This window comes from Perognathus longimembris, chromosome 7, assembly GCF_023159225.1.
Source record: "Perognathus longimembris pacificus isolate PPM17 chromosome 7, ASM2315922v1, whole genome shotgun sequence".
Taxonomy (NCBI): domain Eukaryota; kingdom Metazoa; phylum Chordata; class Mammalia; order Rodentia; family Heteromyidae; genus Perognathus; species Perognathus longimembris.
This window is the reverse complement of record NC_063167.1, coordinates 34,002,064-34,028,741: the sequence shown is the minus strand read 5'-3', so window position 1 is coordinate 34,028,741 and position 26,678 is coordinate 34,002,064. Positions and strand designations below refer to the sequence as shown.

The following is a 26,678-nucleotide window of genomic DNA, read 5'->3' as shown; positions in this document are numbered from 1 at the left end:
TGGACTTTACTGTCTGTGTTGACTTCCAAATCCAGTCCTGCAGATCTCAGCCTCTGGAATAGCTAGGATCCCAGACATGAGCCACCAGTACCAAGATACATGTATATAATTTAAAGATGACCATGATATCCTGTGGAGAAGGTATTTTGTAGATAGACCATTTCAACTCTGAGTCATAGTCATCTCTTTTTCTATTTCCCCACTTACTATACATGAGGAGGGGACAGGGTTTATCTGTCCCTGTCTCCCTAGAATCCAGCACAGAACAGAGATCAGAGTGCATTTCAGCTTTGATGAGGACATGAAGGAATGACTTCCAAGAAGCGCAAAATGTCCCGGCTGGCATGATAAGGACTAGCTATGTGCAGATGGATTTTTTGCCTACGTGTGAGGGCATACTCAGGGGATACTCAGAAGAGCATAGAATATACAAGGGAAACCTATGTATTTTCTCATGTCACAGTGGAGAGACCAGGGGAGCTTGTGGAGAGGCTTATGCAGTGACCCACAGGAGGAATGCTCAGATGTAGACTCGGAGAATGCAGGAGGGAGTGAAGCTAAGTGGGAAGTAGTGCAAAGGGACAGACTAGAAGATGAAACCAGAATCACCCAGATGGGAGGGAACTGAAAGACTGAGAGGAGAGAGAGGAGGACAGGGGCTTCTAAGTAGAGGCCTCTGTCACCTCCATGGGCCTGTGTGGAGGATATAAATGTGGCCTGCAGACATACACATGTGCCTTTGTACTTGAGCTGGCACTTGCTGGGCGCAAAGTCCCCAGAGAATTTGTTCTTCTCTGTTGTGCCACAAGGTCTCACACCTCAATCTTAAACCTGGATCTTGATTCTCCCAACTCAGAGACCTTTGTGATCCCCACCCTCACTGAGCTGTGTGCCCTACAGCATGGCCAAAGGCTAGAGGCATCCAAAGCTATTCGCCCTGCTCTGCCACCTACTGGCTCTGTTAACTCTGGCTCAGTCACTTGATCTGTGAGAGCCTCCACTAATTGAGCTGTCAATATCAGCCAACTGCTCACTGGGACCCAGGGATCATGTTTGTGAAGGTCCTAACAGCACTGGGGCAACTTCCAAGTTGAGCGTGAGTTCACTTTTCTTTTTTCTTTGTGCAATACTAGGGTTTAAACTCAGTCTTTTGCTTGCCAGACCAGCACTCTTAACAGTTGATCCATACTTCTGTTTATCGTGATTATTTATTCAGATCAGGTCTCACATTTTTCCCTGGGTCAGCCTAAACTGGAATCCTCCTATTTATGCTTCCTGCTGTAGAGGGGTATGACAGGCACACACCGCCACCACACCATCTTTTTGGTTGGAATGGGGATCTCTCAAACTTGTTCCCCCACCCCCCCACACACACATACAGACTATCTTTGAATCAGAATCCTCCCAATCTTAAGCCTTCTGAGTTGCTAGGATTCCCAATATGAGTTAACTTCCATCTTGTTCTTAGGAAATCTTTTTCTAAAATGTTTGCATTGAAGAGAAGAGATTCTGGAAGTTTGGAGGCAGGGGAGGCAATGATGGGAAAAGGTAATGGTATCTGGCCTACAAAAAGGGCTTCTTGTTAGCCATACCACAACAATCACTGATAGTGTCACACAGTGCCAGAAATGAAAGGGGGAGTGCAGGAAGCCATGCTGCTTTGGAAGGAAGGGCCCTTAGCCTGCTAGTTGGCAGGGCTTTGAGCATAGATTTCCTGCTTTTGGTATGATTCTGAGCTAGAGGAATTCTCAGAATCCCATAGGCTGGAAGTGCCTAATCTGGTGGCAGGGATTCCTGGGTGGCTGTGGGTCCCCTTACTGGGTCTGGACTGGACTCAAAATCATTGCTGTTTTCATCCCTGTGGTTCCTGGATCCACCAAGTTGAGGCATTTGTGATTCTTTTTTCCCCGCCCATCCTGGGGCTTGAACTCAGGGCCTGGGCACTGTCTCTGAGCTTCTTTTGCTCAAAGCTAATACTTTACCACTTGAGCTACAGTACCACTTCCAGCTTTTTCTGTGTATGTGGTGCTAAGGAATCAAACCCAGGGCTTCATGCATGCTAGGCAAGCCCTCTACCACTAAGCCACATTCACAGCCTCCATTTGTGATTCTTAAACCTGTAATTTAAAATCCCGTATTTCTACAATGCTGAAGTTTCTGCCCCTGAAGTGGGGGGCCCAGCAGTACATGTTGTGAGAAGCACTTAGGGTCCTTTCAGATCTCCAGTCTCTGGTGACATACTATGAAAAACCTCCATGTAATCTTTGTCTTACTTTATGAGTTGTGAGGGTCTCCAATGTGATATATTTGGGATTCTCTTTAGGGTCAATGAACTCAATAGATGGTTGGGATTGCAACTTCAGTTTTGCCAGCTTGCCACTTTTCTTACAATAGCTTCGAATCCACAATTTGTTTTGTGCTTCCCTGAAACATTCTGTCTCTCAGCTCAGTTATGTTTTGAGTACTAGGACTTGAGTTGTGGTCCTTGTGCTTGCTAGCCTGGCATTTTAACCATTGAGCTACACCTCCAGCCCTTCTATTTTCTCCTAATACTAGCTCATCTGCTTCTCCCCAAAATGAGAGGCCTAGTGGCCAGCAACTCTAGCATAGTGTAACAAAGCAGTAAAAACTACTCTGTATCACACAGGCTGGTCTGAACCCTGACTCTGAGACTACCTAGCAGTTTAACTGTGCCTGTTTATTCATCTGCCAAATGAGGGAAATATTAAAATTCATCTCTCAGGACTGTTGTGAGGAATTGAGGGTATTTATGTAGAACAATGAGTATCTGACATAGTCCTGAACAACTGCTGCAATTACACCCTGACAGACAGACAGACAGACAGACAGACACACACACACACACACACACACACACACACACACACACACCTGCATACACACGCACATAGGCACTGCCATTGCCACCTGGGCAGCACAATGGCCTCTGAGGTTCTTTGCTTTATCACCTACTTTGGTCCCCACAGAGGTGTTTTTACAAGTACCAGGAAGCTAGGCCATCTAACACGACAATGCAAATGTATTTCTCAGTTCTGGAGGCCAAGAAGCCCAAGATCAAGGAAGATTCAGTGTCTGGCAAAAGCCTCCTTTCTGGCTCATAGATGGTGCCTTCTTGCTGTGTTCTCACATGGTGGTAAAGCTAGACTCTTCATTCATGAGAATTCCACCCCTATGATTATCTCTCAAAGGCTCTGCTTCCTAATATCCATCAGCTTGGGGGTATGTCAGCATATAAACTTGGGGGTATCACAAGAACTGATCTATAGCAATTTCTCCATCCCAAGGGTGAATAAATTTTTTTCTTCTATGCCTCCCTGCAGGTTAATTAGGACCAGGCCACAACCCTCTGGGGCCCAGGGGAGGTAGGGGGGTATTTTAAACTCAGGGGCTTGTACTTGCTAGGAAAATATTCCACCACTTAAGCCATACTCCAGACCCAAGCTATAACTTTAAAAAAAATTTACTGTGGGCTGGGAATATGGCTTAGTGGTAGAGTGCTTGCCTAGCATGCATGAAGCCCTGGGTCCAATTCCTCAGTACCACATAAATAGAAAAGCCTGGAAGTGACTCGATGGCTCAAGTGGTAGCCTTGAGCAAAAGAAACGCAGGGACAGTGCCTAGGCACTGAGTTCAAGCCCCAGGACTGGCAACTAACTAACTAAATTTTATTGTTATTTTAAAGGTGATGTACAGAGGGGTTACAGTTATATAAGTCAGGCAAAGAGTACATTACTTTTTGGAAAATGTCACTCCCAGGCTACACATTTTAAAAGGGCACTCCAGGAAGCGGGAAGAGAAGATTTTGGCCATGTTACGGCCCTTCTCAAGGCCTGTCAGCATCCTGGGAGAAGCCTTCCTGTAGAGCTTCTCAGTCTGGAGAGACCAATGTGTGTGTCTAACATCTTGCCTCCCATGAAAGAGGGACATTTTTTCCTATTCATCTGACTCCCCAGACTTCCTTTTCCATCCTCAAATTGGCCTTTCCTAGGTGTGCAGGGCAGAGATCTACCACTTTTCAAGTAAAATCTTTCTCCCTCACCCTACAGATGGTAGTTTTCCTCTTGTACAACGCACAACAGGAATAGGCAGGGAATACTGTGCCCCATGCTGCTAGAATTCAATCATGAAACTCCAATTCCTTTTCTTTTCTCTTTTTGTGTGTATGTGTTTTTTTTTGGGGGGGGGGGATGTTGACACTGGGGCTTGAACTCAGGGCCTGGACCCTGTCCCTGAGCTTTTGTGATCAGTTCTACCACTTCAGCCAGAAGCTCCGCTTCTGGCTTTTTGGTGGTTAATTAGAGATAAAAAACTTCCACAGACTTTCCTGCTTTGGCTGGCTTCAAACCATGATCCTTAGATCTCAGCCTCCTGAGGCATTGCATAGGTAAGCCAATGGCGCCCAGCTTCCAAATTCTTTTCATCTCTCTCTCTCTCTCTCTTTTTTTTGGCCGGTCCTGGGCCTTGGACTCAGGGCCTGAGCACTGTCCCTGGCTGCTTTATGCTCAAGACTAGTGCTCTGCCACTTGAGCCACAGCATCACTTCTGGCTTTTTCTATATATGTGGAGCTGAGGAATCAAACCCAGGGCTTCATGTATACAAGGCGAGCACTCTTGCCACTAGGCCATATTCCCAGCCCTCTTTTCATCTCTTTTTTTTTTTCCCCATGAAAGTAAAGTTGCCCCTGCATTTTGCTTTCTGCAGCTTCAGGTGTTCCCCTAAAGAGAATAACCAACCACCTTGCAGACTTGACTCCAACCAGCACCTACACCCTGCAAGCCACAGTAGGCCGACCATTGTCTGTTGAGACACACTTTGCACCCAGTCAGGCTGCTAAGTCTCTGAAGGTAACTGTTGTATTTCTAAGAAAACAAGTGGGTGTCACTTGCTTTACATCTGAGTGACAGAAGGCATGGTCAAAGACACAGACTAAGATAAAGGAAATTCACTTCTCTACTCAGCAGCACTGCATGCAAATTGTCCTCCACCTCTGTCAGTTGCTCTTGCTTCCTCTAAGCCCCAGTTCTCTCCTCAGACTCCTTCTGAACCAACCCCCTTCCTCCAGAATGCTTCCCTTCCCTGCCTCTGGGGTCTATCACACAGGCAGACCTTCTTTTTATCTTTCTTTATTTTTATTTTTATTTTTTTGGTAAGTTGTGGGGCTTGAACTCAGGGCCTGGGCACTATTCCTGAGCTCTTTTGCTCAAGGCTAGCACTCTACCACTTTGAGCCACAACTTCACTTCCTGTTTTTGAGTGGTTAATTGGAGATAAGAATCTCATGGGGACTTTTCTGCCTGCACTGGCTTTGAACCTCAATCCTCAGATCTCCATCTCCTGAGTAGCTAGGATTATAGGTGTGAGCCATTGCTGCCTGGCTAGGAAGCCCTTCCTTAGCTTGGACCTCACCAGCCCATGGTATGCACCATCAACTAGTCTTCAAACAACTCTGGGCAGGGAGGACTTGAGGTCCTGGGTATGTGTCTTAGAGGAAAACCTTTTTCTCTGGACAGCTTTGCATGGTTTAAGGTCATTTCTGGGTCCTTTGCTTATTTATTGCTCACAATAATCATGGAATCGTGCTATTCTTGCTTTCCAGGTGAGAAAACTAAAGGTCAAAGGATCATGAAAAGGCTCTGTTCTAAGAGATTTCTGGGTTCTTTCTCATTTCTTCCTTGCAGTCACTAACCACCAAGCAGCATTCTCATTTAGAGATAAAGTTGCTGGCCCAGGATGTCAGAGCTAGGGTGCAGCCCTGACTTTCCAGCCTGCTCTCCAAGCCACTCCCTACCCAGCCTCAAACTAATTGGATGACTTGCCTGGCTAGGACACAGTGGAACGAGGACTCCATGTGCTAGCACTCTGACAGGATGTGCTCAATGCCAGAAATCCCATGTTCAGCACCAACTTTTTGTATTAGACAGACTGTTCTTGGTTCCTCATGCTTTTTCCCAAGCTCTTTTCTTAGGCCCAAAAGAGCCCCAGTGCTTGAACCAAGAACATCAAAGGAGACAAGACCACTCAGCTCCTCATCTAGCTGCTCATTGCTCTGTATTGTGGGGTAGGGGAGACGTTAAGGGCCAGTGCAGGGCAGTAATGTGCTCCAAATCATACAGTTACTGGAGGGCAGAGTCCATTGAGGAAGGAAACCATGTAGCAGGCCCAGATGCTTCCCCAAGGGGTCAGTGCCAGCGAATATTTAAGAGCTGTGATTGTCATAGCCCTTTTAAGGGCCCCATGTTGTTGGGCCTGTCCACTTGCAAATTATTAACGAGCCAGGGCCTGTAACCTGCTGGGTGGAGCCTTATAGTCACCAGCACAGCCAGGTTGGGAGGGTTCTGGAGAAATTGCAAGGGTAGGCAGGAACATTTCTTGCCAGGTCAAGGCCTGAAGGAAGTAACTGAGTCAGGGCCAGGGCCACGTAATGCTTAGTTACTGTGGGTTTGCAGAGGAGAAGACTGAGATTCACAGAGGTGAGACAGAGCTGGCTTCACAACTTAAAGCTCTTTCTATGACAAGGGCATTACTTGTCACATGCTTGTGTACCTCAATTGTGTGATCCTCCAATTTCAAATACCTCTTCTTCCCATCCTTCCTCTTCCCTTTCCCCGAGGATAAGGAATCAAGGTATGGGATTCAAGTTAAACCTTTGTCCCTTACATTTGAGCCAAGCCTCCATTTTCTTGCCTATAGGCTGGGAGGTAATGCAACTGCAGACTCTCTGGGACATTCTGAGGAGGATTCACACCACAGATATGAATTGAGGGCCATGTCAAGATGAGAGAAGACAAGGATGAAAGCAGACCCCAAAGGTTTTCTGGGCTACCAAGAGGTGTGGTAACCCTGATGATTTGTTCCTGCAGATTGAGGAGAAAATGGGGGAGAAAAGCAGGTCTAGCATCTCTAGGGTTTCCCAGGCCAGAAAACAGGCTCCTTGACAGAGGAAGAAGGGAGCAGCATGCAGGATGCTCTCCCAGTCCCAGGACCCAGCTTCTCTCAGGTGAGCAGCTGATCCAAGCAGGGTCACCTGTGCTGGGAAGCAGAAACCATGTTAGAGCCTTGGGTTCTCTTGGGTCAGGGATCATCCTCCATGAACCACAGTTGTTAAGTGGTGGACCATTTCAGGTCTAACTGCAGCTCTTCTCCTGGCCTTGCTCAGGTCAGGTTTGTGTGTAAAATGAGAAGAGTGGCATTCTCATCAAGCCCAGACTCTATTCTGGACACTCTACCTCTGTGTATGTAAGGACTCGTAATTGTTATCATAGCCCTTTGAAATAGGCTGTGCTACTATTTCCATTTTACTGGTGGGGAAACTGAGGCTTAGAGAGGCACTTAAAAGTGAAAATTTAACGAGGCACCAGTGGCTGTCTCTTTCAATCCCAGCTATTCAGGAGGCTGAAATCGACCTCAGGATTGTCATTTAAAGCCAGGCTAGGCAGAGAAATCTGCCTATCTCCAATTAACCAACAAAAAGCCAGAAGTAATAGAATGCCAGCTGTGAGCAAAGAAGCCAGGCAAGAGTGCAAGGCTCTGAGTTCAAGCCCCAGAATCAGAGTTTGCGTGTATACATAGGTACACGTGTATGTGCAAGTGTGCGCGCACCCATCACAAAAATTATATAAAATAATTCATGTTGTACACTTAATACTGTGAGTAGATTTTAAGAAGCTTTTGATATGTGTTGGTCATTGTTTAATAATTACCTCAGAAGGAGATTGTAAAGTTCTGGGCTTGGTCAGACACTGAATTATAGAGATGAATGTGACTAGGCCCTGTATTCAATAAAATTAGATGGAGTCTGATGTCAGAAACATCCACAGTCACACGCAAATGTTCTTCCTGCTCTCACTCCAAACATACATCTCATTCAGTGGCAATCCAGAGGGTTAGGGCAAGTCAAAAAGAATTAGGGCAGCAGGTGCTAGGAAGCCCCAGACCTAGCTAGGCATTTATTTCCTGGAAGAGGTAGCATCTGAATTAAAACCCATGGCGCGAGGAGGAATTTAGGCTCAGGAGGATCCTGGCAATTTTTTTTTGTCAGTTGTAGGTCTTGAACTCAGAGCCTGAACACTGTCCCTGAGCTTTTATACTTAAGACTAGTGCTCTACGACTTTGAGCCACAGCTCTAGTTCTGGCTTCTGGTGATTAATTGAAGAGTCTCATGGAGTTTCCTGCCTGGGCTGGCTTCAAATTGCAATCCTCTGATCTCAGTCTTCAGAGTAGCTAGGATTACAGGTGTGAGCCACCAGCACCAGGCTTGACCTTGGCTTTTTGTTTGTTTTGTTTTTTGCCAGTCCTGGGGCTTGAACTCAGGGGCCTGGGCACTGTCCCTGGCTTCTTTTTGCTCAAGGCTAGCACTCTACCACTTGAGCCACAGCGCCCCTTCTGGCTTTTTGAATACATGTGGTACTGAGGAATCTAACCCAGGGCTTCATTTATGCAAGGCAAGCATGCTACCACTAGGCCATATTCCCAGCCTGACCTTGGCAATTTTACAAGGCGACCACTCTACCACTAGGCCACATTCCCAGCCTGACCTTGGCAATTTTATCTTAGCAAATTTATACTCTTTAGGAAAGAGTCTTCCCAGTAGTAAACTCCAGAGTCCACTTATTCCATGGACATCCTATGAAAGAATGTCTGTTCTAAAGGAAAGCAACTGTACTGCAAATGCCTGAGACTTGCAGTGCGTGGCTTGTAGTGGGGGCTGGCCTGTGTGTCTAACTAGAACTCCTTATACTCACTGCTGGTCTCTCCAGCCTCACAGATGCCAGGCCCACCTCTAAGCTTTTGCCCATTTATTTCATCTGGTAAATGTGCTTCACAATTTCATCAACAATACAAACTTTCAAGGCTCAACCATGTGCCCACCTCCTCCAGGAGCCCCTCCTCCCCCTTTCCTGCATCTGGATTCCTCGTTGTCCTTGGTAGATGTCATTATGGCCTGCTTCTTGGAGCTAATGATCTTTTTTTTTCTTTCTTTTTTCATGCCTACATGAGGCTCCCAGAGGTAGGATGATTCTCACAAGTGAGCATCTAGGCTGCTGCTCACACATGGGCAGGATTGGGAATTCAACTGCCGTTCCAGGCAGCCGATCTGGATGTGAGCAGTAATCCCCAAAGCTTTTCCAAGTCCCTCTACCAAGCCCAACCTGCCTGGCTTCCCTAGGATCTCGCCCCAGCCTCCTTCCTACCAAGGTCGCTCCTGCAGGCTGTCCCCCCCCCCCCCCCCCAGCTTATTTCCTCTTCTGATTCTCTGGACTTCAGGACCAATCCAGGGCAGCTGGAGTTCCTCCTCCTGTCCCCTCTGCCTTGGTGAAGGGACAGCTCTAATGGCAGCCACGTGCTCTGATGAGTCACGGCTCAGAGCATCTGGGGCCCAGAGGTGGTGGCAAGTTAACTCCTTCTGATCCAGGGCACTCTGCCAGGAGACCAGGCGAACTCCCACCCTGGCCTGCACACCCACCGCAGGGCTAAATGCACAGTGGGTGTTTGGGGGGAGTGACCCCGCTGCCACCCCACCCCCGAATCAGGGCAGCGGCAGGAGAAAGGGGTAGGTGTGAGCGTTAGGGTGCGGGAGTCTGCTCTGGAGCCCCAGCTTGCCCCTGATGAGGGACGCGGCCTGAGCTAGTTCCAGGAACCCAGTGCTTCGGTTTCCGCATCAGCACCCCGGGCAGGCTCGGGAAGTGTCCGGGAAGGCGAGTGCGCGCCGGCCGCTTGCAGGCCGCGCTTTCCCGCCTTCTGCTCTCGGGCAGACGGTGCTGCCGGGGACCCGGACGGAAGCCCCGCCCGGCTGCAGCGGCCTCTTTTCTCTGCTTCAGTGACCCCCACTCTCGCAGCAGGACCCGGCGGGCCCGGGTGGGGGCGGCGCGGGCTGGAGGCGGGGGGGGGGGGCGGGGGGGACGTCAGGTTAGCAGAGGTGGCGGCGGCTGCGGAGGCCGCGCGCTGAGGTACGGTCCGCGCGGCGCCCGCGAAGAGGCCCCGGGGACGCCGGGGTCGCACCTGGGGAGCGCGGCCGCGGACGGCGTCGCGCGGGCGGGGAGGTGGTGGCGTCTCCTCCCTCGGCCCGGGCTCCGGCGACGGCCATGGCCCCACTGCGCCGGTGGGCAGACCGAGGCCCGGCCCCGCCGCCTTCCCCGCCCCCGCCGCGCCCCTCCCCGGCCGCCGCGTCCCCGACTCGGCCGCGCAGCTCCAGGGATCCGGCGGCAGCACCTGGGCTAGCGTCGGGCGGGGACGGCGATGAGCGCGGCCGGCGCCCCGGGCACCCTGCCCGCACTGCCCGCGGGGTAAGTGGCGCGCGCGGCTCGGGGGGCCGCGGGCCCCAGCCGAACGGGGGGAGGGGGGGAGCGTCGCGCGGGGCCTCTGGGGTCGCGCGCCCCGCGGCCGCACTGCGGCGCCCGGCTCCCGCCGGCCTCACCGCCACTGCCTGGAACCCCAGCCGGAGCCCGGAGGTGGATTCAGCTGCGGAAAACGCCTGAGGAGACTCGTGGGGTCGCGGGGTTCACTCCCCGTCGGGGGTCCCAACTTTCCCAGGAAGCTGCAGATACAGCCACCACGTTCACCTGCTTCGTGGGTTAGGCTGTTTTATTATCACCCTGCTTATGAGGAAACTGAGGCAGAACCCTTAAGTGACTTGTCTTCCATTTATATATCCAGGAGGTAAGATTCGAGGGCTAGTATGAACACAGGTCTCATGTCAGAGTGTCAGAGCCTCCACTTGCACCCTCTGGGGATATTTGGGGGGACTTGAAGGGCTACGTATGGTCTGGAGGGGGCCCATTGGGTGCAACAGAAGCCTGGGCTGTAAAAGGTAGGCGTTGTCACTAGCAACACCCCCCCCCCCTTTGTGGCAGTGACAACTGCTAACCCCTAGGAGGACCCCCCCCCCCAAACTACTTTGCCTTTTCTGTGTCCCAGTGGCCTAGGGGGCAGCTGCTGCTGGCAGGTTGCTGGACAGACATCCGGCCTAGGTCAGTTGGGAGGGGTGCCCGCCCTGCCGAGCCTCACCACCAGTGACAATATTTGCCAAGGGCCTGAGGCCTACCGATGAACAGGAAAGTGAGGAGGAGCCAGTGCCACCTGGCAGCTGGTAGCCTCTGTCCATCAGGATGGCCTGTGTGTCTGTCTAGCCTGGGTCTCAGTTTAAGTGCTGGGTGGCAGGGGGGACACCCTGGCCTGGGAGAGGGTTGTCTGGTAAGTTTTTGCCTTTTGGTTTGTATGACTTTGACCAAATCCTTTACAATCCTAAATTTCTGATCCCTCCTTTGGAAAATACAAGGAAGGTAGGCTTAGCTGCTCACCTTCCTGCTGTGGGCCAAAATCTTTGTAAATCTGGAGCTTGGTTAGAGGCCTCAGTAGCACGCAGCTGGATCAGGAGAGAAGGCAGACACAGAGAGCATGGTTCTCATTCAGGAATCTTAGATTTGGGGGCGGAAAGCTACCTTGGCCTCAAACCTTCACATCTGTGCCTAAAATCCCTCTACAAGTCTGAGCTCCTCTGTCTCTGCTGTCCTTGTAGGCTTCCAGGGACGGCAGGTTCTCACTTCTAGTACACACTGAACCAACCATCCATACCTGCCTTCCTGTGTGCTATGAGGCCCCAGTGTTCTTAAGGGTTTTTTTTTTTTTTTGTTGTTGTTGTAGTTGTTTTTGCCAGTCCTGGGGCTTGCACTCAGGGCCTGAGCACTGTCCCTGGCTTCTTTTTGCTCAAGGCTAGCACTCTGCCACTTGAGCCACAGCGCCACTTCTGGCTTTACATATCTATCTATCTATCTATCTATCTATCTATCTATCTATCTATCTATCTATCTCTATAGATATATCTAGATAGATCTATCTATCTATATCTATATCTATATATCTCATAGATATAGATATCTATATATCTCATAGATATAGATATAGATAGATAGATAGATGGGGTAGATAGACCTGTGCAGCCTTAAAGAACATTGGGGGGATGGGGGGTGGGAATATGGCCTAGTGGTAGAGTGCTTGTCTCGTATACGTGAAGCCCTGGGTTTGATTCCTCAGCTATGGCTTAAGTGGTAGAGCAAAAGAAGCTCAGGCACAGTGTCTAGGCAGTGTTCAAGCCCCAGGACTAACAAAAGAAAACTGGAAAGAAAAAAAGAAGACTATGAAATAAGCAGAATACAGTGTTAATACTTAACAAAATTGAATGGTAAAAAGAGTTTATTATTTTCTATAGTCTTCTTTCCCTTTGCTGGTACAGTGTCTTGAACTCAGAGCCTTGCACTCTCACTCAGCTTTCTTGCTCATGGCTGCCATGCTCCCATGCAAAGCCTGATAGTTTGGCCTTTTGCTGGTTAAGTGGAGACTTTCCTACCTAGGCTGGCTTTGACCCATGATCATCCAGATCTCAGCTTTCTGAGTAGCTAGAATTACAGGTTTGAGCCATGGGGCAGCCTAACTGCTATATTTTTCTGGTGACTTAAAAACATTTCATAAAATTTGAGGCTTGGTTTGTTCGCCACTGTTTGTCCTACCCACAGCAGGCTGAGTAGGCCTCCCTGATTGTGGAGTACCTAAGTGACTGTGGTGACAGTGAGGACAGTCTTGCCTCAGTCCTCCTCAGCTCAGACCCATGAAGTTGACAGTGATGAAGGATGGGGTAGATAGACCTGTGCAGCCTTAAAGAACATTGGGGGGTGGGAATATGGCCTAATGGTAGAGTGCTTGCCTCGTATACATGAAGCCCTGGGTTCGATTCCTCAGCACCACATACACAGAAAAAGCCAGAAGTGATACTGTGGCTCAAGTGGTAGAGTGCTAGCCTTGAGCAAAAGAAGCTTAGGGACAGTGCCCAGGCCCTGAGTTTGAGCCCCATGACTGACAAAAAAAAATATTAGAGACCATGGAAGTCCCTGCGGAAACTCCTTCCCTCTGTTTCCGTGCTTTTATTCTTGTGTCTAGTATGTGAAAGTCTAAAACAATAGTTTTTTTCTTATTTTGAAGTTTTGGTATTAATAAATGGCATTATACAGCATGTGCCATTCTGTTGCTTGCCTTTTCTTATTCAGTGTCAAGTTTCTGAGGTTTAGGTTTCCTGATTGCTCAGCTCTGGTCCTCCTTGAGCTGACACTCTGTGTAAAGACTTCCACGTACTTATTTACCCTTCTTATTGTCCATTAAGGTGGTTCCCTGTGTCTTGCTATTCACACAGAATGTTCTTATATGGCTGTCCTGTGAACATGGGTGTGTTTATCTGGGAGTATTCCTAATAGAGGAATTCTAGCTTTAGTTTCATTATTAAATCAGTGCTGCTCAAAAAAAGAAATTATGTTAAAACATAATACAAGGAAAAATAACCACCAGAATTTTCTATTGTGCTTTAATATGGTATGTCATGCTTCACAACCCTGGGGTATAAGTATATTCAGCCTGCTTCCTTGATGAGGAAACAGGCTCACAGAGTTTAAAGAACTTTCTCAGGTTATGGAGCAGGTAAATGCTAAGCTGAACCTTGAGTCCAAAGCTATCTGCTTTCAAAACCCTTGAAGGCCACACTGCATTGCGTTATTCCATGTGGTACTTGTTTTATGTGCCACTAAAGAGGACCTTTAGAAGGATAATCTCAATCATAAACATAATTTGGAGAAGTCACTTTGGAAGTAACAAACCCTCATAGATGTGTCTACCCCCCCTTTAGTCAGAGTGACCCCCCTCCTCCACTTCAGTGGCTCCAATCTCCTCCCTGAGTGACTTTACCCCACCCTCCCCCCTGCCTCATACTCATCTCTCCTTAACTGAGGCTGGGGTCTGAGGGTCCCCTTGCTACCCTGTCCCTGCCTTGCCCACAAGGCACTAAGGTAACAGCGCAGGCAGACTACATAGGGAGATGGGAAGGAATTGGAGATTGGAGCTAGGTTTTGTCTGAGATTCCTTCCTGCCATCCAACTCCCTTCTCCTTTACGCCTCCAGTTGGTGAGATCTGAACATAAGAACGGTTGTGCTAGGCCTCTGGCATTGGTCACCATGCCCCATGCCTGCCCCTGCCTTAGTGTCCCCAAGGTCATCATTACCATAAGAATGCATGCTGTATGTGTTGCAGTTGAGAACTAGCTACTAAAGGAGGTTGTGACTTGGAGGGTTGAGGTTCAAGGCCAGCCTGGACAAAAAAGTCCAAGAGACTCCATCTCTGCTTAATCAGAAAAATGCTAGACTGTAAGCATGGCTCCAGTGGTAGTGCACCAGCTGAAAAAGAAAAAAGTTGAATAAGAGTGTGAGGTGCTGGGGAGAAGTTGTGATAAATGTCCCAGTCAGAGCAGTCAGAGCCTTCAGAGCTGGGGCCCTGCATGTGTCTTCTCCTGTGCGCCTGGGAGGCATCAGACTCCATTCGTTCTCTACTGCCTTCACTCTAATCTGTCAAATGCAGATAAGAGATGCTAGGAGGAGAATTAAGCAACATAATACAGTGGCCAATTTAGATAAAACTTCAGTGATTGAATGAACCACCGTTTTGGCGGGAGGTGGGAAGTTGTGAGTACTATTTTGAAGCCTTGTGGGGGCCAGTGCCCTCAGCCTTCCTGGGCTCCTCAGCCAGCATCAGCCTTGCCTCACCTCTCCTTTCCTTCCAGCAGTCTTTCCAGAACCTCTGTCTTCCAGCCTTTCCAGACTGTTGTGCCTCTCACATGTGGTGGTGTGGCTCCAGCCCTTTGAACACAGTTTTCCCTACTTGGACTTCTTTCTCTCTCCTGCCTCCCATTCAAGCCCAGTGGTCCTGATGATGACAGCCCTGATCACTGTCTGCTACTGTTTCTGCTTGCATCTGTCCCTGAGCCAGCCCAGGATGGAAGCTTACTGGGTGTTTATGGAAGGGAAGGAAAAACAGACCCTAGCCTCGCTCCCTATCTAAGGAGAGGTTGCTGCAGACCCACTTCATCCCAGTTAAACTGAAGAGGTGCTAAGGCTGCCAAGGGAGCAAGTGTCTGTCCATCAGGCTGTGCATCTTTCTGGACAGAAACTGGACAGAAACTCCTAGTAGGTCCATGTGTGTGACTTGTGTATAGCAACAGGAGGCAGGCTCTTGGGTCTGGAACTGAGAGATGGACATAAGCCATGGCATTGGACTTCCTGAGGCTGAGATGATGGGCATTGATTTGCGTAGAACCTTGGGTTAGAATCCATATTTGGACCACTGGGCTGTGGGCTCATGGCTCATGGCTGTAATCCTAGCTACTCAAGAGATGGAGAGCTGAGGATTTCCTTTCAAAGCTAGCCTAAGTAGAGAAGTCTGAGAGAATCTATCCTTAATGGGCAAAGAAATTGGACTAGAGGTATGGTTCAATGGTGGTGTGCTAGCCAGGAGTGCAAAAATCAAGCAAGACCTCAGGAAGCCCCGAGTTCAAGCCCTGGTACCACTACCACACACACAAAAAAGTTTAGAGACTTGGGCATGTGGCCTTAGCCAACTCACACATCTTCTGTGCCCCAGTTTCCTCATCTACAGTGGAGATAATAATCCTATTTTCATGGTATTTTGAGGAGTCAAGGAAAGAATGACACTGAATACCCAAGGCAGTAGGTGCTCAGGACCTCCTCGAGGATTCATCCAACAGAGATAGATGTTTGAATACTAGTTTCTGGCTAGGCCCTGGGCACAAGACAGATGTGCCCAGGCCTTATGAGGAGAGGGCGGGGGCAGCAGAATTTTAGATCAGAGGCCTTTGAGACCAGAGGGATGGGAAGCCAGTGATATGGGCATATCTGAACTTTAAAAAGCGATCTTCTGCCATTAGGGGAAGAATGGGTTAGAGGAATAATGCTTCCAACAATCTGCCTTCAAATAACTATCTGGAAGCTGAATGGGTTAGGGTATGCTAGTACACACATGCAGTCCCAATACCCAGGAAGCTGAAATAGAAGGACTGCAAGTTCAAGGTCAGCCTAGTTCACATGGGGAACACAGAGAGACCCTGATTCAAAAAAGGATACAGTTGTGAGCTCTCTCAGAAGTATTAGATTCTTTCTAGTGAAGTTAGAGTTAAAAAAGTGAGGCTGGAAGCAAGACAAAGCCACAACAACTTAAGTACCTTCAGGCTTGGAAAACATGACCCTGAACTCCTAAACTGGACTTGCCGCACACATGGCCTTAGGGGTGGTGGTGCCCCAGAATCTTGGCCAAAGTAATGAAAGCCCTTTCTAGAAGGCCTCTGGGGATTATTCAAACTTGAGTTCTTGGTAAAATTACAAAACACACAAGGAAACAAGCCACTGTGAACAGCATGCTCGGGAAACAACGTAGAGTCTAAAGTGCTAAAATGATGAGTTGATAGCATATAATTAACTGGTTATGTTTAAGACATGTAAAGAAATTGAAGCTGAACCTAAAACAACAAACAAGGAACCAGATATGGCCTAAAATAACTAAATAGATTTGAAAAAGAACAAAGTGGAAATTTTGGAAATAAAATTTTAAAAAATGTACTCAGTGTCATGCAAAGCTTTACAGCTAGAATAAGTAGCAGATCAGATGGAAGTAGTAAAGAGGCCCTAGTGAAATCAGAGATCTAAATTGGAAGGCTAAAGTTTGGAGGGCCACAGACTGGGAGCCAAACTAAACTACATAACAAGATCCCATCTCCAAAAACAAAATAAAACAAAAAAATCTCAGAACCTAACAGTCAAAGATAGTAAAGAAGCAAGTTAGGGTTAGGTCGAGGGGTAGTAGCTTATACCTGTATTCCCTTCGACTTGGGACTTGGGAGGTAGACTCCATGAGGATCCAGTTGGTGTACATTAGAGAATGATAAAATCTACAGAGGATCAGGTGCAGGTGGCTCCCACCTATAATCCTTGCTACTCATGAGGCTGAGATCTGAGAATCACAGCTGGAAGCCAGCCTGGGCAGGAAAGTCCATGTCTTTTCTCTCCAATTAAGCATCAAAAAAGCCAGAAGTAGAGCTGGGGCTCAAGTTGGTAACATGCCAACCTTGCCAGGTCAAGCCCCAGTACTGGGGCTTCAGAAGAGCAGAGGATTGGAAAGGGGTGAGATGTTACTAGGAAGGTGACAGTGGAGTTTGGAAGGCCCTGGGATGACCTTGTAGATCCATCACCAACCTCAGCTCATTGTGACAGTGTCATGTTCTAGACTCCAAGCCTGAGGGGTGGGTAGAGGGAGGAGGAGCCTAGAGAAGGAGGAGCAAGAGAGAAAGAAGTAGGCTCCAGTGGTGGGCTCTACCCCCTAGAGGGGCAGCAAAGCCCTATGGGTCAGAAGGGCCACAAAGACCCCTTTCACCCTTATGAGGGGTAAGATACTTTATTTAGTTAGTGCCAGTTCAGAGCTTAGGTGTTGTTCCTGATAGGACTAGCCTAATGGTAGACAAATGTTCTACCACTTGATTAGAAATAAGAGTCTCACCAATTTTCCTGCCCAAGCTGGCTTAGAACTGTGATAATCAGATCTCAGCCTCCTGAATAGTTAGGATTATAGGCATGAGCCACCAGCATCTGGCTAGATACATTTATTCTTTTTTTATTTGTTTTTGCCAGTCCTGGGGCTTGAACTCAGGGCTTGAGCACTGCCCCTGAGCTGCTTTTGCACAAGGCGAGCAGTCTACCCCTTGAGCCACAGTGCCAATTTCGGCTTTTTCTGTGTATGTGGTACTGAGGAATTGAACCCAGGGCTTCCTGCATGCTAGGCAAGCACTCTACCACTAAGCCACCTTCCCAGCCTGATGCATTTATTCTTAAGACCTCCTTAGCCCTGATCATCAATCTTCTTCCCTCCCTGTCATCAGATCTCAGGGTGACACTCCCTCTGTCCCTTCTCCCCATCCCCGGGAACACTGAGATGTGCATTCAATCTATCCCTACATCCCCAGATAGGCAGTCTGGAGGAGCTCATCAAAGACATGTCAGGCTGATCAGGGAGGCAGAGTGGATCTGTGATGCTCTGTCTTGGCTAGGAGAGGCTGAGGGCTCCTGAGTCAGGCCATGTCTCTCCCCTCAGGACTTCTGTGAGCAGCCTCCATGTGGACCTGGACCAGTGCATGACCGCCCTGGATCTCTTCCTTACCAACCAGTTCTCAGAAGCACTCAGCTACCTCAAGCCCAGGTGAGCCCAGCTGTGGTGGGGATACACATCTGTGTACAAGCTCTCATGGAAAGATGGAGCATGTAGCAGAGGTCTTGGTGGGAGGAGCCTCGTGAAACTGAATCCCTTCTGCCTTCTGGGTCACATGACCCAGGATGGGACAGGATCTCTATCCTACAGCCTCTGAGCAGCCGAACACCCTAGGGTCTCTGTGACTTTGTTCATCTAGGGTTTCTGAGGCCTCTTTCCACTTTGATTTCTTGTTCCCACTGAGTCCACTTAGGGTTTCTCCCTCTCAGTTCTAACACAGCCCCTTTTACCAGATCTCAAGGCTTGAGTTCCCTCTGCTGAGCATTTAGGTAATGAGGGCTACCCATGTGCACTTAGGCAGTGTATGCATTCAGTGTGTGCATACAGCTTTTACTGAACCTACTATTTCAGTTTTTAAAACAGGTTCGCCTGGGTGCCAGTGGCTCATATCTGTAATTCTAATGATGTCTGTAATTCTAATTCCACTTAGCAAGCTGAGATCTGAGTATTGCGGTTCAAGGCCAGCCCAGGCAGCAAAGTTTGTTACACATTTATTTATTTATTTTATTGTCAAAGTGATGTACAGAGGGGTTAGTTTCATACATAAGGTAGCGAGTACATTTCTTATCAAACTTGTTACCTCCTCCCTCATTTGTCTCCCTCCTTCCCCCATCCCCAATTCCCTCCCCCCGACCCCATGAATTGTATAGTTGGATTACGGCATCTAGTTTTGTAAGTATTGTTGTTGCATTGGTTTGTCTTTTACACTTCGTTTCTCCATTTTGATGTTCTCCTTCTCTTCCCTAGTTCCAATGAACATGCATATAATACCTAGGATACCAAAATCAGTAACAGTGACATCAGGGGTAAAACCCTGGGGAAAAAAAGACAAAAGAAAGTGGCATACTATCAGATGGTACATTGAAAATGACAACGACAATGATAAACCACTTATTTCTATAACTTGGAGTTCATTTCACTTAGCATCATCTTATGTGTACATATGTACATAGCTATTGAGCTATTGTGATCTTCTGCTAGGACAATCCTAGATGTGTACTAATTATTACCAATGAGGGAAATCGTAGAGTCTCCAAAAAAAAAAAAAAAACCCTACCAAAATGCCAGAACTGGAGCCATATTTGGCTCAAGTGGTAGAGCACCAGCCTTGAACAAAAAAGGTCAGGGACAATGCCCAGGCCCTTGAGTTCAAGCCTCAGGACTGGCACAAAAAAAAAAGTAAAAAGCTGAAGTAGAGCTGGGCATGGTAACTCCCAGCACTTGAGAGGCTGTAGGAAAATAGAGTTCGAGGCCAGTCTGGCTACACAGTGAGACTCTAGCTCAAACGAGCAGATATAACCGTAAGTTTCCCCTTTTTGACTTGTCATTTTTAAAAATTTACTTCTTGTCTTCTCCCATGTGCTTGTCTTTTTTTTTTTTTAAGTCAGGGTGTTGCTATGTAGCCTAAGTGGTCTTGAATTCAACCCCTGGCTCCCAAGTGTTGGGCTCACAGGTGTGGACTACCATGGCTAGTGCTCCACCTCTCACTTATAAACTCTCTGCCTGCCTGCCAGCCGGCCTGCCTGCTTGTCTTTCTCAGTACAGGGGTTTCAACTCAGGGTCTTGTACTTGCTAGGCAAGTGTTTTACCACATAAGCTATATCTCCAGCTCTGACCCTCTCTGTAGATATGAATTTAGGTTTCTCAATACTTATCCCTCCTCCCTTTTCCTCATCCTTCTCTTTCTGTAGATATGAATTTAGGTTTCTCAATACTTATCCCTCCTCCCTTTTCCTATATCACGATACTTAACTAATCAATCATCAGTGTTTACATCATTGTATCTTTGTAATTATTATGCACTGTGGTGATGGATTGCGTATTAGATGATGTCTCCTTTCTGGATAACGGTCTTTATTTTTTCCTAATTTTCTATACACTTATAATAAACCCTTTCTAAATACTCCATAAGATGATTGTATTGAGATCCTTGGGAGCACAGGCAAGCTTCCTGCCATGCCCGGGTGCCCCGAGCCGCTCTACCTCTCCTTTTCCCTTTCTTTCATGTCTCGTCCATTTTACCAGAGCATGTTCTCTAAAAATTCCTTCACAGTTACATGAATATCACTGTTTCTGTGAGAAGTTTGAAGGCATTGCTCCTGTGCTCTTTGCTATCTACTTCAGCTGGAATCCTAATTCTTCTTGCTTTTTGTTTTATCTGTTTTCCTTTTCCATGAGTGTTTAAGAGCTTTTATTTTGCAAATCTAAAAATTTACAGAAATGTACTGGATTAAGCTTTCTTTTTTTTTTTTTTTTTTTTTTTTTTGGCCAGTCCTGGGCCTTGGACTCAGGGCCTGAACACTGTCCCTGGCTTCTTCCCGCTCAAGGCTAGCACTCTGCCACTTGAGCCACAGCGCCGCTTCTGGCCGTTTTCTGTATATGTGGTGCTGGGGAATCGAACCTAGGGCCTCGTGTATCCGAGGCAGGCACTCTTGCCACTAGGCTATATCCCCAGCCCCTTCTTTTTTTTTTTTTTCCTGTACTTTTATTGGAGATTCTCAGTTCTAGGAAGTTCCCTCTGTCATCTGTTTCTTTTTTTTTTGCCAGCTTTTCTAATGTTGGGTGACTGACTTCCTTGGTTACTCCTCTTCTAAGGCTCTTATTTCCCCCTCTTCTTTCCATTTCTCCATCTTTTCTTCCTCTAATGTTTGGGGTATTTTCTCAGCCTTATAGTCAAGTTCTTCATCTGTAACCATGTGATTTCTTTATTGTTCTCTGCATGGTCTTTCTTTTCTCCCTCCCTCCCTCTCTCTGTTTCTCTCTGGGAGTCTCTATGTAATTCAGAGTAGCTTTGGATTCTAGATCATTTTGCCAGTCTTCCCAGTGCTGAGATTACAGGTATCACCACACCTCACAACATCTTATTCTTGCTTTATGAACTCACTGTTATTAATAGCTATATTATTTGGAATATGAGGTTCTTTTGAACAAAGCCTAGTATATTAAGCACTCTGCCAGGCATTATTGTTAGCATTATTATCACAGAATAAGAAATGCTGTGCTCGTGCATTGCATGAATTACTTTCTCCAGGTTCCTGAATTCTATTCAGTTGTGGGAACAAATGATCACTCCATTACCAACAGTCCCTGGCTAGTTGCCTGCCATAGTTAAGAATGAACCACTCAAAGGCAAACTAGGTCTGTGCCAAGCAGCCTTGTGGCTGATGAGATTGGCTTTTGAATGATCCTTCAGCTGCTCTAGCTAACCCCACATATCAGCATATAAGATAAGCCTGCTTCCCTGTTTCTTAGGGTTGAGAGAGAACCCCTGGGCTGTCTAAATTCTAAAAGAAGGGCAGGAGTCCAATCATGTGTACTGCCTGCTTTTCCTTACTGCTTATCTTGTCAGCCCCAGGGCTTCTCTGTACTGCCATACCTTGTTTTCCCAAACTCCAGCATAACAAATGTCCAGGTGGCCGATAGATTCTTCTCTACACTTGGCTGACCCATTGTTTTCCTCTGGGAGTCAGGGACCTAGCTTCTGGGGCATGGTTGGAGGCCAAGAGAATGATCAGAATAAGTCCTTGGGGGGTGAGTGCATACGTTCCTCCCACCCCATCTGAGGAATCTGGGTGAGCCAGGGTCTGCAGCATGCAGGTGTCCTTGGTCTGCGGCAAGCCAGGTCCCATCCTGCCCCGTCCCCGAATGTCCAGGTTTCCTTCCAGTAGCAGGAAGCTGCCCAGCTCCCACTTCGCTCCCAGTCATTTTTTGTCCCTCACTGGCTCATACCCACCTTCTGCTCTGGAAACTGGCTGTCCCACCACACCCCAAGCACAAACACTGTTCTTTCTCCTTATCCCTGGAGGACACTCAGCACATACCCAGCCACACCTTAGTCTAACTTTATACCATGCTTCATTCTTGGGGTCAACAGAAGGAAATCAGAGCACAATAAAAAATAAAGCTGAGGATACTCTTAGGAGAGGAACATAAAGGCACAAGGCCTATATGCATCTAAGCGTATAAAATAATATTCATTGAAATGAACTCCAGGAAATGGGAAAAAGTTAATCACACACACACACACACACACACACACACACACACACACACACGAACCAAATGGCATTGTATGGCCTTCATCTGTACCTACCTACATAAGAAGACTTTTCCTTCCCTGTCTGTCTCCCCTCTGGGCTGCTTTCCTTGCCTCTGGGAGTCACTCAGAAGAGGAAGCCCTTGCTTTGGAGGAGGCAGCACAGAGAAAACAGGAGACCCCTTTACCATGCACATAGGAAACAGTGTCGCTGCTGGTTCTCAGCCCTATGCCACTTTGTCAGGACTCTTCCCTGTCCTTTTCGGTGAGAGCTCAGCACTGTCTCCAAGCATACCTATGACATCCTAAATGGTGTCCAGTGGTTCTAGAAACTGCATGAAGTAAAGGCAAAAGTACTTCATCACCTCCCGGAGAATTACTGAGCTGGAAAAATGATTATTGCTACTAAATCAAAAATTTTAAAGCCGCCCCCCCCCCCCACCACTCCTGCCCCATTCAAAGTAGGCTGAGTTCCAGTTGCAATTACTGGTCCTCACTGTAGGACCATAGGTTTGTTTGATTGCCCTGATTCTATCTGTAGGGGATAAGAGCCCTCTTTTTGCCCCTACCCTCTTGCCAAGCTTCTGTTCCTGCCACCACATTTGCTTTCTATGATATCACTTCTTTGAGTAATGGCTATACTTACTCGGGTATGTGTTACCTTGCATTTATCTTCTCTAGACACTGTTCCTAGAACATGGAGGCTCCCCCGTTAGTTTTTATCCAGGCCTACTTGGCCCCAGCAGCTCTGCTCTGACTGCTGTGCTTGCTTGGGTCTCTAGTGGTAAGGAGGTGGCCACTTTGCCTGGAGGGCCTTATGCTGCTGCCGCTATCAGGAGGAGTATGAAAAGTCTGCGCCCAGAGATAAGTGTGTGTCAGGTGCCGGAAGGTCAGGGTATAGCCATGCAATGTCCTGGAATTTCTCTGAGGGAAGGGGAAAGGTCATCTGCTGAGAGTGAGAGACGAACAGAGATCGTGAGGAATGAAAGAGGGAGGAATGAGTCCTTCCTCCTTTCCTTCCTTCCTTCTAATTTTTTAATAAAGTACTGGAGCTTGAACTCAGGGCCTGTGTTCTTACTTGACCCTTCACTCAAGGCTTGAGCTACACCTCTTAATTCCAATTTTTTTGGCAATTACAAATAAGAGTCTCATGGCTGCTCAGTGGCGGTGTGGAGGAAACGTTTTATTTTTTTTTTGTTTCGTTTTTTTTTTTTTTTTTTGGCCAGTCCTGGGGCTTGGACTTAGGGCCTGAGCACTGTCCCTGGCTTCTTTTTGCTCAAGGCTAGCACTCTGCCACTTGAGCCACAGTGCCACTTCTGGTCATTTTCTATATATGTGGTGCTGGGGAATTGAACCCAGGGTTTCATGTACACAAGGCACTCTTGCCACTAGGCCATATCCCCAGCCCTGGAGGAAATGTTCTGAGTTTCCTCTCTGGATGCAGAAGAAGGTTGAAAGGCTGGGCATTGTGTGTTTAAGTCACAGAGGGGCTAACCTGAAGGAGCTAAGTTGAAAGGTCAGAAGAGGTGACAGGCTGTAGAAGGGACAATGGGGCAGTGGACTGACAAGAGAGAACAGGGAGGTTGGCTGTGGTTGGGAGGGTGGCCATTGTCCTGTAAAGACTCCGAAACGAGAGCCATTCTATAGGACAAAGATGAGGTCAAGGTGTACCCAGGAGGTAGGGGGAGGGGCAGCTCTCATTCAGCATCACGCATGTGCCTGACAGTGTGAAGGATGCTGGGGCTCCCGTACTGAGCAAGACCTTCTCAAACAGTGGAGCAAGCACTAAGGGGTGCTGAGATCTACCCAGGGACTCCAGCTTGTAGGTAGAGGGGCTTGCTCATGAAGGCTTTAGGACCAGCCACATAATGTAGGGCCTGTTGCCAAGTGAATACGTGAGGTTACTGTCACAGCAGTGACAGCAGAGAAAGCTTCCTGGAAGAGGTGACATTGAAAGTGGCATGGGCTGGGTGAGGACTGAGCCAGAGGGAGGGGCGTTCCCAGGCAGAGGGGAGGACCACCTGGTCAGGTGAAGGAAGGGGAGCGAGGGGCTGGTGGGCTGGAGGCGTTCAGGCAGGCTGGAGTGGGGAGAGCAGAGGCAGGTCCTGGCAGATAGGGTCCCAGAGGGCCGAAGGAAGAGGAGGACATGGGTGTCCTAGAAGCAGCTTCTCTGGGGTTGAGGGGCAGTGAGGTGAGGTCTGAGAGTCCCAGAAGTGGAGGTGGGAGCTTCAAAGACAGGGACTAGAAGATTTAGAGAGGCAGAGAGGCTGTGTCTGCCTTCCAGATCTTCCCAGTGCTTCCTAAGAAATGCAGCTGGGACTGAACAGGGGGCCAGGAAGGAGCTGTGGGGTAGGGTGAGGGTGAGGATGTCCAGATAGTGAGGACAGGTCAGAGTAGGAGATTAATAAGGACCTGACAAGGCCTAAACCCTGGGTACTAACCAATGAAAGGACTGGAGGTCACCTACAGCGGCCATGGCGTCCCCAGTCTACCACCCTGCTCTGCTGGCAGCTCTTCCATTGCTCTCTCCATCTTGGCCACTACTCCACAGAAGGGAAGACCCCTTTTGCATTATGCTGCAGAGCTGGGTCTGCCTCATAGATCTGGTTGCTCTACGTACAAATGAGAACTCATGGGGTATACACTAATCTTGGGGTACCTGAGGTTTGGGGACAATCATGTCCCTGAACCCTGCTTCCCACTCCAGGTAAGAATTGGGGGTCTCCCAGGTAGAAGGCAAAAAAGGGTGCAGGATTCCTAGGTACAGGTGCATGTTGGGGCCTCAGGCCTTAGACTGGAAATTCCACTTTGTCTGCCAGCTGTGTGGGTGGCTGGGTGTCCCTCCTGGCTCAGCACCAGTCTGGACTCAACAGATGGAGCTGGGCTGAATCCTGTGGAGAGGAAGAGGGAAGCGGGGATGAAGAGGTAGACAGGTCTGCCGAAGGGTGTCAGATCCTCTCTGGGAGAATGGTGTCTGCTGCGAAGGGAGCCCCTTAGGCAGAAGGGTTTTATGCTAGGAAGTGACCATTAACCCTGGTAGGACATGGAGAAACTCACATTTACTGAGCAGCGGTAATGTAGCCCTAGCCTGGGATAGCTGTTTACACTACTTAGAAAGTCCTAGGCCAGAGAATTAATGAATTCATTTTATTAAATTATATTTTTGTGTTGATCCTGGGGCTTGAACTCAGGGCCTGAGTGCTTAAACTCAGGGCTTGGGTGCTATCCCTGAGCTTTCATGCTCAAGGCTAGTGCTCTACCACTTTGAGCCACAGCCCCATGTTAGGTGTTTTGGTGGTTAATTGGAGATAAGAGTCTCATGGACTTAACTGGCCAGGCTGGCTTTGAACTGCAATCCTCAGATATCAGCCTCCCAAGTAGCTAGGATTACAGGTGTGAGCCACCAGCACCCAACTTGAATTCATTTTGATCAAGAAGAGAGGAGACTCAGAGAGACTGAGGCTGACCTGGGTCACACCTCTGCGAATGGCAAAGCCAAAATTCCAAGCTGTGTCAGAGATACTCGGGACTCCAAACTTCATCACCCCTTTTGCAGAGATCCACCTCACTTCTACAAGCCACTTGCAGACAAAACAGCCCTGGCACTGGCCTGGAAGCTGTCTGTATTGTGGGCAGGGCCAACGTGGGAGCCTTTTGTTCCCTTCAGAACCTTTTATCCTCAAGAGTCCTATACCTGAGCATCACTCAGAAGCAAAAACAAACAACAGACTCACTTGACTTCACTTTACAGATAACTTTTACAGATAACTCATCCTTTTACAAATAACTTTTAAATTTTATTAACTAATTGTGTGTGTGTGTGTGTGTGTGTGTGTGTGTGTGTGTGTGTGTGCCAGTGCCAGTAAAAGGGCTTGAACTCAGGGCCAGGGAAGCTGTCCCAAAGCTTTTTGTGTTCAAGATTAGCACTCTACCATTTGAGCCACAGCTCCACTTCTGGCTATTTTGGTGGCTGATTATAGATAAGAATCTCATGGACTTTCCTGCTCAGGCTGGCTTTGAACCATGATCCGTAGATTCCAGCTTCCTGAGTAACTAGAATTTTGGGCATGAGCCCCCAAGGCTTAGCTTTACAGGTGGTTTTTAAATAAGAGAGGAAGGTGGCTAAAGTTACACGATTTAACAATAAAACTGGCTATAAAGCTTAGTCACCCGTCCTCTGAAGTTCCCAGCATTAGCCTGGCACTGAGGAGTGTGGTGAATCTTTGGCCAGGGCACGTGGGGAAACTGCAGTGCCAGAGAGCTTCTGTCTCCCTCCATCTGCAGGCCACGGTGGCCAGGGGGGGCCCGTTGCGTCTCCCTATCACACAGGCAGCTGCCAAGGCCTAGATTGCTAGGGGTCTACCCTAGGCCTGACCTGGTTCTCGCCCTCCTTACCCTGGCACTCTCTGTGTGTTAGACTAAATGCTGCCTGCCACACCCCCAGAATACCCGTAGTGGAGAAGGTGGAAGCTATGAAGG

At 48.2% G+C, this 26,678-nt stretch overlaps 1 protein-coding gene across 8 annotated transcripts in view; it reads left to right on the top strand.

Annotated features, from left to right (window-relative positions):
* Window positions 1-26,678, top strand: part of Ttc39a (tetratricopeptide repeat domain 39A) — a 50,562-nt gene that overhangs the window by 2,225 nt on the left and 21,659 nt on the right. For 2 of the 8 annotated variants that reach the window (XM_048351281.1, XM_048351284.1), the window contains exon 2: window positions 17,990-18,094. In XM_048351281.1, coding sequence (XP_048207238.1) covers window positions 17,990-18,094 — 105 coding nt within the window. Of the gene's footprint in view, window positions 1-6,342; window positions 6,492-10,140; window positions 10,305-10,432; window positions 10,678-17,802; window positions 17,894-17,970; window positions 18,095-26,678 lie in introns of those variants that run through there. The other 6 variants (XM_048351283.1, XM_048351287.1, XM_048351289.1 and 3 more) reach the window with 6 other exon arrangements.